This window comes from Mchenga conophoros, linkage group LG17, assembly GCF_057382185.1.
Source record: "Mchenga conophoros isolate Kocher_MC1m ecotype Shallow Benthic linkage group LG17, M_conophoros_male_GT1.1, whole genome shotgun sequence".
NCBI lineage: Eukaryota > Metazoa > Chordata > Actinopteri > Cichliformes > Cichlidae > Mchenga > Mchenga conophoros.
Genome location: NC_140542.1, coordinates 23,865,533 through 23,878,103, shown reverse-complemented (window position 1 = coordinate 23,878,103; position 12,571 = coordinate 23,865,533). Strand labels below are relative to the sequence as shown.

The following is a 12,571-nucleotide window of genomic DNA, read 5'->3' as shown; positions in this document are numbered from 1 at the left end:
GTCACTGCAACAAGCCCAGGTACAGTTTACCGACGGATGGGTGCAGGACCTTGAAATGCACCGTGGAGAACGAAAGACCATCGTACGTATCATAAGTTTACCAGTCTCACAAATCGTCGTCATAAATACACATTCGTTAACCGTTTATTAATAGGACCTTTGAGCTCAATGGTAATTAATTAGTAGTGGAAATAATTTCTGGTAGCATCACAGAAATGTAGCAGTGACAATAATACTGTATGCTGTAATCGTACTGGGCAATTAGTGATACAAAACAACTGTTTTATCCTGTGAATAAAAGTATGTTTTTGTCAATGTACCATAATAACAGAAGCGAAACACAATATTGTGTCAGGACAATTCACTATTTATGCACAATAAACAAAGGAGCATAGCGCGACAATTTCTGTTCAGCGTCAGACTTGCTTGTAACCTATATCACCAATTATGTTATGAAAATGACGCATTAACTACAACAGAAGACTGACCTTTGTGGAAATGCTTGGAGCAGACTAACATGTGAGCTGGAGTGTTCTGGGACGTTATATTTGGTCTTTGAATGGCTGCGATCCAGGCCATCCGTCGCGTCTTTGTTACTTCGGAAACATGGCTCGAACAATTTCTCTTCAACGACGTAATCCGATAACAACCGATTTCTTTACCCGTCGGCTTCCCGTGGCCGTCATGTGACCGGCTATTGCAGTTAATAATACAACAGCTTCTTGCCATTTTTTGTGTTTCTTTTTATCGCTGTATAACTGATTTCAATTAAAAGCCTGCGTGCGCTAGTACCTAGACATCACATTTTCAATCTCTATATGCATGTTACATTTTATATTTGGGGTGAAATATCAAGTCTTTTCAAGTAAACCGGTTCAAGTCCAATTCAAGTCCCAGGTCATTGGTGTAAAAGTCTAAGTCAAGTCACAAGTCTTACAACATTTTTTCAAGTCAAGTCTAAAGTCATAAAATTAATGACTCGAGTCTGACTCGAGTCCAAGTCATGTGACTCGAGTCCACACCTCTGCTAAAAAGTAATGGACAGAGGGCACTACAGGCAAAAGTAAAGATATTTTTATTTTCAGGATGAACTGTACCTTTAAATAGATGATCGGGGTTTATTGGTTTAAATTGGACACAGTGCTTAGTTTTATTTAAAGTAAAGCTCACTTTTCCACCCTCTATAAGCTCCTTCTGTGCCACCGTTTTACATCCAAGTCCAGTTCTGTAGCTTTTGATCATCCTCAGATGTACCTGGAGACTCCAGATCTCTTGATTAGACAGGCCTACAAACACACACACACACACACTCAGGCTTCTGACTCACTCGTCTGTAAGAGATCAAACCGACAGCTAAGCTGCAGGGTGAGGAATGAGCAAACTGTGCAGCAAAAGTAACACCAATAGGAGATTTCATTTCAAAGCTTAAGTAGTGCAATACTTTAGGAGAAATGTTTTTTCAAAACTGTGAAATTTGTTCAAAATAGCTGATTTTATAATGTGGAAGTCCTTGATATTATGTACACAACAATCAGGTGTTTTGCATTCAATAAGATGCCGCAAATTATTTGTGCCACTCCAAAAATTTCTGTCCACTATAAAGGAGAACATCACAGCCTGATACCTGCAGGTCTGACAGCAGCAGGTGTATCACTCCTGTTTTCTACCTGGAGACAGCAGTCGCCTCATTGTTCTGACACACAACACAAATCTATCCACAACACTACACACTAACTACACAAGACAACACATTAACTACACTCCAAACACGCTAAACGTCACAAATCTCTCACGTCTCACTCTCTCTCTCTTTTTCTCCTCTCTCTCTCTCTCGCCGTCACTCCAAAAACTTCCCCCTCTTCCTAAACAACCAAATGTCATGTCGCCATATCATTTTTTGATTGGTTGACGTGGTGCATTTTTCCACCAACACGAAAGGGCAGTTTTTTGTTTTGTTTTTTTATTTTTTGGTCATAAGCAGAGAGTGCTTGCTAGCGCTGTCCTTAGACAGTAAACGTGAGGAAACTATTGAGGAAAAACAACGTGTATATATTGTTTATCATGACTCTGGTTTTTGCGTGTCCTATCAACACAATTTGAAAACTGATATAGATATCACCTTGTTGCTTTGTAATCTTAAAGTGGTCGTGTGCCCCTTAGCTCCAGGTGTTGTGCCAAAAAGTGATCGTTGGGCAGAAAGTGATTGCCATCCGCGGGAGCGTGCGCAGCTGCTTAAAGTTGTAGCGCCCAGATTACTTACAGCTACTTCCCTGCAACTGATATAAAACGCGGTAAGCTGAAGACAGCTTCAACCATCTATTTATTGAAGAATAGTAACGCGACCGCACCGCATTTTCTTGTTAGTAACAGTAACGGCGTTGTAACGATTAAAAATAGTAATTAGTTAGATTACTCGTTACTGAAAAAAGTAACGCCGTTAGTAACACCGTTACTTGTAACGCCGTTATGCCCATCACTGCTACTGACAGATACAAATATTTAACATTTCACACACTGTGGACAAAGTAATGGTGAGTATATTTATAATAACTGAATGAACTCTGCTGATAAGGACCATTTCACATGTCTGAACGCTCAGGACAAACTTTTACGTACTAAACAGCCACTTTGTTAAGAACACCTGTTCAACTGCTCATTAATACAAATATCTATCACTTAATGACATGGTGGCAAATCAGTGAATTTAAGCATGCAGACATGACCAAGACAACCTGTTGAAGTTCAAACAGGGCATCAGAATGTGGACAAATATGATTTCGAACATTTCGTGGTTGTGGTTAAATGCTGGGATTACACGCCACAGCCTTTCTGAGTATCATTACTGGCCATGTCCATCCCTTTATGTCCACGGTGGCATCCTCTGACAGCTGCTTCCAGCAGCATCACACACCATGTCACAAAGCTCAAATCATCTCAAACTGAATTTTGGAACATGACAGTGAGCTCACTGTAGTCAAATGAACTCCATAATCACTAGATCACATTCTAATAGAGCTCCATTGAACGGGAGATTCACCTCACGCATGTTTCTTGCACCTTGTTCAACTTCTAACCCTAACCTAAATCTGTGTGTGTGTGATTTTTGGCTTTTGAAAATTGTTCTTCTAAAAAAAACATCCTTCTGTCTAACTCGCATTAAAATATTTACAAATCTTATTTCCCATTGTCCAAACTACACTGGGTGTGGTTTATGCTTATGGGTTACCCCTGATTTTTAGGACTAGACTTAGACCTGGTGCTAATCCCATGATGGTTTAGACCTCACAGAGTCTTCTACATTTGTCATGTCTCTCAGGCTGCAGCAGCTTTGGTGAGCACGTGTTGAGTGTGTACAGTGGAAAGCATCGCGGTTACACAGTGGTTACACAATAACTCGCTCTATGCTGAGCTCAGGTGTTGATGTTTCCAGCCCAACACAAACACTCATCCTCTCCTGTTTACTCTTCTTACATTGTCATATGCCTGCTCAGAGGTTTGTATTGTGTTGCATAAAACGGCCCCACTAAACTGCGCCTCCTCCCTGACTCCACCTCCAGCTGTCTCTTTCCTTCCCCTCCGCCGCTCTTGTGTTCGAGAGGTGGATTTTGCCCTTTTCAAGCTCAATTCTCCCCTGACTCCACAGCCAAACATGGCTGGAGTAATGCTGCTGCTGCTGCTGCTGCTGCTGAAAGTGAAATGACCTCAGGCAAAAGAGCAGCAAAACAAATTCACTCTTACATAACGGGCTCTGCTGTGCTGCTGAATTACTCACTGCACAGGACAGGCCAGCAAGTTCAAATTAACTGGAAGGAGACGATGCTACAGCAAAAAATAAATAAATAAAAGCGAGCTTGTGAACATTTTTTTATTGATTTTAAGTATGAGGATTGTGTAGCATCATATTTTTTCATTATCATAATTAACCGTCAAATGGCCAAGTTATGACCTCAAGATTAAATAGCTTGCGCAACAACCTTGAAGTAACTGTTTTCTGTATGTATCAGTCTCTCACATTGTTATGTGGGAGTTTTGGTCCACAGTTCTTTACAGTTTTTTGCATTCATGGGCTCATTGCAACACTTCAATTCTTTCATTTTTCAGCCTTTTTGCATATTGGCTGCTGTGTTTGACATCATTGTCCTGTTGCATGACCTACTTTCAGCCAAGCTTTAGCTGTCTCTAAACATCCTACTCCAGTATACTTTGGTATACAGAGCAGTTTATGGTGCCCACGTGCTGTGGCTGCAGAACAAGCCCAAATCATCACCCCTCTACCCCCGTGCTACACTCTTTGTATGTTGTGTTTCTGCTGAAATGGAGATGTACATTATGGCCAAATGTCTGATCATCTGTTCAAAGTCTTTTGGTTTGTTCAGATGCATTTTTGCAGACATAACCCATGCTACCATGTTTTTTTCCTTGAAACCTTTCCAAACAATTCATACTACTGTGAATGTGAACTCATGAATTTGAACATTTAACATGCTGAGGCCTGTAAAGTCTGAAATGTAGCTCTTGGGTTTTTTTGCAGTTTCTCTGGCCATTGCAATGTTTGACCTTCAAGTGGATTTGTGGGTCAGACCATGAAACTGTGCACTTGTTGGCTAAAGACTTGTGATTGACAAGTCTATAGCCAGCGAGCATGTTTCCTACCAGAATTTTAGATTTCCAAAGATTTAAAATCGAATGACTGAACCCATAAACTCTTCAAGAAAGTGTTTACAGAGGCCAAATCATAACGTTGTTTTCCCACAGAAGTGTAAAGGACCAAAAGTCTGGGATGAAATAATGACACAAACCCGACCCATTTTATAATCCTGCACTCCTAAAGTTCCGATGTAATAAATTTCCTGTTTGTTAAAGTCTCAGCTGTTCTGTTTTTTGCTATATGCACACGCAAACTCACCACTCAGCCTGAAATTTCATGAGGCTAAAACTTCCTCCTCATAGTCAAAAGCTTATTAGAGGTCTACACGGGTTATATCTTTAACCAACGTTGTCCTATTTTTGGAGCTCAGTTTCAGACACAGGGTGAAAGGACATCATGGAGCAAAGTACAGTATAAATATCTGTGTGTTTTAAGACAGAGTTATTCAAACAGACCCCCCAAAAAGAAAAGGATGGATCTGTAAAGGGGCATCTGCCTCCTAAATCTTCCCTTTAAACTTTGTAAACGCAGTTGTGCAGCTGTTTATTTTCACCCTATAGACCACAGCTCACTGTGTTTTATCATGTAGGATTTATGCATCATCTGTCTGGTAATACTCACAAATCACCAGGAAATGCAACGGTTTCTGTCAGATAATGCAGCACAGACTCAGTGCTGATTGTGTTGTGTCCTTAAAATTATGTAGTTTGTTGGTATACTTTCATGATATTTCTGTATCTTAAGTGTTTCTGCAAAAAATACTTTTTAAATTACACCTGTGCATCCAGGATGCTTAGATTTAGCTTGAAACAGAAGCATGGACGATGAAAACCACCCTGCTTATGATGATGGCATTGTAATTTGCTGTTAAGTGTTAGAAAGCTAACAGTTCATCTTAATTGACATTTACATCTACATTAGCTTCCATCACACATCCCGTAAATATGCTGTAATGTGAGATGACCTATTTGGCTGCAGCTTCAAATTCATCCCACAGATATGAGATTGGTATCCACCCACTCGTCTAATGATAAGACACAAAACAACGAGCAGAAATATCCTGAAATTTCATCTCATGAGTAGCTTAAGCATTGCATAATATAGCAGAACCAAGAAAAGCAGGAGGATACGACCAGTGTCGCTCTGTCCAAAATTTTAAAAAAGGACCCCTGAAGGTCAAAAACAAATGTCTAAGAGTCAAAATAGCTTTACAACTCTCAGTGTAGGGAACAGAAGAGGCCACAAGACAATACAGTAGCAAAACGTACTGCATATTTATTGTTATATTTATACGTGAAATGTGAAGATGTTGGAATAAGTTATGAAATAAATAATAGATTGTTAACTGGTTACTATATATACAGTAAGTACATGAAAACTTGACAGTGTATAGTGTATAGACAAGTACAATGTTTCTATAACGATGTACAACAAAATCAAAACAGTGTATGCGGCGCAAAAAGCTAAATAAATAAAAGACAGCTAAGCTGTGGAATCTTGTTTCAATTTTTTCTGGGTAGAACTAATCAAACTTTCAAGTTATTGTTTCAGACATTTGAGTTTGCAGAACTTTTAAGAACTTGGAACTTGAAATTTTGACTCATGGATGGCAAAAAGGTGTTTTTTAGTGACAGAAACAAACATCCTTTTCTTGATGTAGCGCTGTGGGGTTTATGTTAAGAAATAGCTCCCATATGAAATCTCAAACAAAATAACTGTTTTTCAGATTTCAGTAATTTCAATGATTTCTATCAATCTTCTGACCTAAAAATGTTAATAAAAGCATTTCCACACTGTCATAATATTAATTTAAACAACAGGAACATGGTTAGGGCTACAGGTAATGGCTGTTTTCATATTTCTCTGGGAATTGACTTGTTAGTTTACAAAATGTCTGCAAAAGCTGACACCTTCAAATTATACAAAATAAAAAAATAATTGTGAAAATGAGTAGAAACAGGATTTTTTCATAAATGTTCTTGTATTATCAAAACTATTCTCACTTCATGTTTAAGTCTAAATTTCTAAATGAACGGCACTGTGGCCTTTAGAAATTTTTTTTATTTTTTTATTAGAATTTTCCAGAGAAGGAACAACATATATGTTAATGTATTGTTACAATTATCCTTAAATTAGGTTAAAAATACCAGGATAAAAAGTCTGGAAAATAGAAAAGGCAGACAGCTTTGCAGACAAACAAGCAGATCTGACAGCTGAACCCACATGACCTCATCTTTTTGTCCTCAGAAACACATCATGCCTTCCTTTTAATTTATTTATAGTGCGTTCATTCGGAGCCTGAGTGAGTACACGGCCGACTGCGGGGAGGATGTACAGGCACGGTGGAGGACTGCTGGCAATTTCAGCTCCCTCCTCAGTTTTCCTGGAGCTACTCTCACATCAGAAATCACTTAGATGTCATGCTAATTGCAGCGTGGCCCCCCCTGGCCATGTCTGTGCTACAGATTGCATTTCGGAGAAGTGTTGAGATGAGCTTGGTTCTGTCTTTAAGGAGAAGATAATTGGTATTGTGATAAGAGTGTTTTCAGGCCCCTGCAGATGTGGAATCGCAGGCTGCAAATGGATAACTTGCTCATTAAATTCTAATAATGTTTTATTGAGTTTTTGTTTTTCTGATTTTATCTTTTATAATGTTCAGATGCATGCTTGTAATGGACTCTTTTCAGCTGCCAAAGAGGCTCTGGAACAATGAGCCTAGAAGCTCAGTGAAGCGCAGCGAGGCTTTGACCTGAATGCTAATGTCAGCATGTTCACAATGACAAAGTTAATATGTCAATGTTTGCTGTGTTCATCATCCTAGTTTACATCACAAATACTTGGTGATGTGGAGGGAAAAAAATCATGCTCTTTAGTTAATATTTAATCTATATGATGAAGACAGCATTTATGAGGAACTCAGGATCTGGCTTTTTATAAGCAGATGAATTACTGTGGCCAAAGTGGGCACATGAATGTGAAAAACAGCTCACACAGCGACGGACCCCAATTTTGCCATTTTTGTTACAAAAACAAAACAGTAACATTTCGAGTGGGTCATCTAATAATCAGAAGGTTGGTGGTTCGAACCATCAGTCCACTATCTTTGATGTGCAGAGTGTGCGTGAATGTTAGGCCAAGTGTTACGCAGAGAAACAAGCACCTGTGTGAATGAGCCGAACCAGAAACCCAGTTAAATCTACACGTGTACGGAAAAGCTTGTCACTGCTATAGTTTCAAAGGAATCATAGCTGATGTTGGATTAAAAATATTGAACTAATGCAGCATGACATTTGTGTTTACATCACTGTGACAGGGCGTGGTTTGCGGTGCTGCTGCAGGTGCGATTGACCCACCTGAGCGGCATCTGCAATCACGCCTCGCTGGCTTAAAAGTTTAGAGTTTTTGGCGAATGTGGTTGTTGTTATGTTGAGCTGGCAGCGGGAGAGCTGCAGCTCTGTGTGTGTGTGTGTGTGTGTGTGTGTGTGTGTGTGTGTGTGTGTGTACGGCAACCGGTAAAATAAAGATGATCAAAATGCCACTGAGTCTGCCGTGTATGTTTACAATCACTATCAGAGAAATATACACTTCTCTTTGTTATATTTGTTACTGCTATGAAGAAGTCATCTTTGATCTGACTATTGATCGTGGCTCAAGAGTTGGGAGTTTGCCTTGTAATCGGAAGGTTGCCGGTTCGAGCCCCGGCTTGGACAGTCTTGGTCGTTGTGTCCTTGGGCAAGACACTTCACCCGTTGCCTACTGGTGGTGGTCAGAGGGCCCGGTGGCGCCAGTGTCCGGCAGCCTCGCCTCTGTCAGTGCGCCCCAGGGTGGCTGTGGCTACATTGTAGCTTGCCATCACCAGTGTGTGAATGGGTGGATGACAGGTTGTGTAAAGCGCTTTGGGGTCCTTAGGGACTAGAAAAGCGCTATACAAATACAGGCCATTTACCATTTAAACTTGAGTTCCTCTATGACCGCTCTCTTCACTTCTTTTTGGACTATGTTGACCACCTGGCAACCTCTAGTTGCTAGGGAAAATCTGAATTTCCTGACCATTAAGTGAGTGGTTGCTGGCTGGCTGATACACGGTGCCACACTGAAAACCACCTTGTGATTACTTTGGTCACTAAAAGATTTCCGCAATCATCTGTTGTTTGCATGGGAGACGGCTGCGTTTCTGGTTTGCATCAAACCTTTTCAGGTTTTACTACCTCATGGTGGCTACTAGTTAGCAAGTGTTTGCATGCTCATCTTCACGTCTTCTATGCAGACTACAGGGAACTTTTTAGGAACCAAAGCAATCACAAGGAGGTTTTTGGTGCAGCATGCTCTTTGTGACCAATTTCACCCAGCAAACACTCATTGATTGGTTAGAGAAAACTATTTAATTACTATATCATTTTTTATGCTTTTTCTTAGCAATTGGAAGTTGTTGTGAAGTTGCCAACCAGTCTCTGAACTTGTGTGGCTGAGGCCTAGGCAGCAGTCGTGCAGGATATATGATAAGGACAGGAAGAAGACCTTTTTATACATCTGTAGATAAAAGAGGAGTTTCATTACAGAAGTCTACATAGAAGTGCTTTAAGCTTGCTTTCTATTTTAAATATAGCTGTAGTTGCAAAAATATCTTATGTTCATATAGACATCTGCTGGTGAACACTTGATTAGTTTATGGGCTCAGTCACTCATTTTTTGGATCATAATGAATAATATATTTAGTCCACTTTGTAAATTTTGGTTATTCTAAATTTAAGAAATGAGAATTATCCATTCATTGTCACATCTGCCACTCATTACCACATCTGGAAAAAAAAACTTTATCTTGAGGCTTTAAAATGGGACCTTATAGACCACCACAGTATCTACAAACAGAGGTGATGATGCACACAGATTAGTCATCTGAGATCATACTATTAGTCATATGGTACTGACACAGAATAAAATAAGTTGGAAACATGTCCAGCTGTCTTTAAGAGAGTTTTAGACCATCTGGGTGATTATATTTTGTAAAATCTAAAACATCTTGGATGGCTTTTTTCGCTTTTGAAGGCCTGGTTGGAGGGTTAAAGGTGGAATTGGTTCTAGGTTAGAGTTTGGGACTTAAATGTGTGGTTAAGAAGATTGGGAATGCATTGATGTAAATAAATATCCTCAAAAAGCCAAATTAACAAGACTCTGTCTGTATGTGTGCAGCACGCTCTACAAACAGAGTGGAGCAGGCAGCAGCCAGTGTAACAAAGAGCAATGTTTAGCCAAAATATGAGCACCGTTTATGCAAATTAACTCAAACTTAACTATGCACTTACTCTAGTCCTTAGCTAAATATCCGCCAGGTTTGAAGCGAATCGGATCAACAGTTTTTGAGCTAGCTGAAGAAAAGCTAAATGTTAGTTAATAAATAAAATCACAGCATGCGTCCTTCCAGTATTTGTTATTGTAATTCATTGAAATGATGTGTATTTCTCAGACACTGGGTGAAGAAAGAAAGAAGGTCAGTGGAAACACATCTACATCACTGGATTGTAATGAAGCAGCTCAGTGGAGACAGAGGAGAAGGGGGGAGGAATGTTTTTCTAGCAGCAAATGTTGGTATTAAAATCTGGCAGACGTAAATGCATCGCAGCGTGATATACGCAGATCACAGAGCGCTGCCAGAGCTGCTTTCCTGTGCCAGCGTGACTGTGCTCAGGTTCTCAGAGAGCTCTGGGGAACCTGCGAAGCTGCCACCATCAAACCAGAACTGTGTCAGAGGAGAGCTTGAGTAATAAATTGCTGAGATTATTACAGGGAGTTCCTCCAGAGTGTACATAACAACTTCAGTTTAGTGAGGTTTCTGGGGGAAGAGGAAGTGAGCAGGTCAGACTTGCCCCACTTTACTTGCAAGGCTGTCTTTCATCCTGTATGTCAACCCTTAAAGTGTGTGTCTGTTTCCAAGTGTGCACTAACTTCAGTCTCTATTTGAGAGGCCTGCTCGGTGAACTGTAAACTCCTTTGACAAGACGTTCCCCTCTCTGTATGCAGAGTGCACGACTGTGAATGTTTTATGAATCTTTATTTTAGAGGTTACACTTAATGGCCATGCAGTAACAAGAGGATTTGCAGCTTTTCTTCATTTTATATTGTTATAAAGTGGTTTTGAGAGAGTCTCTCACCCCCAACCATGATGGAGCGTTCCACCGTTTCCCATCAGGGAACCAGACCAGGGGGGTAGTTTAAGCCAATTTTTTGCTTGCTGTCCAATTTTTTTGTGCAAAGCAAGGAATAGCCTGGCAACCTTCAAACGATTTCTTTATTTCACCAGCTCTATCTACAACATCCTTAAACTTCCACTGACTCTTTCAGCTCTTAGGTGTCTCAGCACACCCTTCTACACCATATAGTGTTGTTGGTACAGCCATCGTAGGCCTGTAGGTTTGTTTCCAGCCAATGAAATGCCATCAAATTACACAACAATCATTGACCATAATCGACAAGGAAAACTGTATTCAAGTCGAACACAGAACACAAATAACATAATCACATTACATCACAAAATCCCAACTGTTGCAGCTCAGTCAAAGTGTGGGTTAGGTCATCAGCAGGTTATGGCAAATTAATCTGCTCACTGCAGACCTTTGACAGCTGCCAAGCACCTGCATGCACATCACCACCTCTCCAATTGAGTTTAGACACTCATGCAGCTCACTCACCAAGTCTTTAGATGTGCCCAGTCTCTTCAGACCATCCAGGGGCAGGAGGTCAGCAGAGTCCTTGTGTGTGAACTGCGTGGCCTGCTTCAGACGCCTCTGCTGGTGCAGGATGGCTTTATCCCGGATTGCTATCTCTCCTTTTTTCGCCTCGCTCATTGTCTCAGGCTATTAAAACCAGTTCTTTCTGATGCTGTGCACGGGAGCACGGAGACTGTAACCTCACAGCGGCAGCAGAAGAGGAGAAACCCCTCCAAAGAACATAAAGCTCTTGTCCTCTTTAAGGTCCTCAGCAGCAAAATAAACCTCTAAACGTTGCTTCTGTTGCTCTCTCTGAAATGCTGCTGTATAGTCCTGAGCATGTATTTCTCCCAGGAGCTATTGTCCTGCTCCTCTCATGTGCATCTTTCCTCACAGCGTCAAGATCTGCTGAGTCTCTCACAGAGGCTGCGAGGCTGTGTGGAAGGTGTGACAGAGTCTGTGTAAGTGTTTCCTCCCCTCCCCTCAGAGCTGTCTGTCCTTGTATCGCTCTCTCTCTCTCACATATACATCTCTGCCTTCGGTAGTGCTTCTCTCTCTCTCTCCTCTCAGCCTTCCTCTTTCCCTCACCCCCAAACACTGAGCATATTTTCCCAGCTGACTCTTTGTACATCAGACCTCACTGCTCCCCTGCTAATCTGTAACCACATTCTTAACCATCACAGTAAGCATTTCTCTGCCTCGTCTAGTCTTTTAAACTGGCACAGCCACCCACACGCACAGTCTGTCACTCCTGTGTGTTGCTTCTGAGCCCGACACAGTTTGCAGCATCAGTCCCCCGCTGTGTAGGTGCAAGAGCTCGCTGTGGTCCGACCCCAAACAGGGGATCAATCTGCACCACCAATGGCAACAATTGATTTCCTTCCCGTCTGAATTAAAGAATCCATTTTCTCCTTTCCATCCATCCACACCACCAAAAGCTATAAATATGCCGTTCATCATGACCTCTACGCGATGACACATTTTTATACAGCAGTGGTGATTTGGCCTGGAGGTGTGGAGGGTTTCCTTGAAGTGTAGTATGGCTGCTCATTTATCAGTCACAGCGTTTAATGAGTGTATCCTTGCAGAGGGTGCGTGTTAATATATATATATATATATATATATATATATATATATATATATATATATATATATATATATAAGACTGCTTTTTTAAAGTGTATAATTTTCATCTGGCAGAGGGAGTCCTTGTGAAGGT

At 40.8% G+C, this 12,571-nt stretch overlaps 1 protein-coding gene across 1 annotated transcript in view; it reads right to left on the bottom strand.

Annotated features, from left to right (window-relative positions):
* nrip2 (nuclear receptor interacting protein 2) overlaps positions 1–12,094 on the bottom strand; it is a 48,833-nt gene extending 36,739 nt beyond the window's left edge. Inside the window, exon 1 of the mRNA XM_085252083.1 lies at positions 11,335–12,094. Within this exon, the coding sequence (XP_085108209.1) occupies positions 11,335–11,490 (156 nt within the window). The 5' untranslated portion in view covers positions 11,491–12,094. The remainder of the gene's footprint in view (positions 1–11,334) is intronic.
* Between the last annotated feature and the right edge of the window lie 477 nt (positions 12,095–12,571).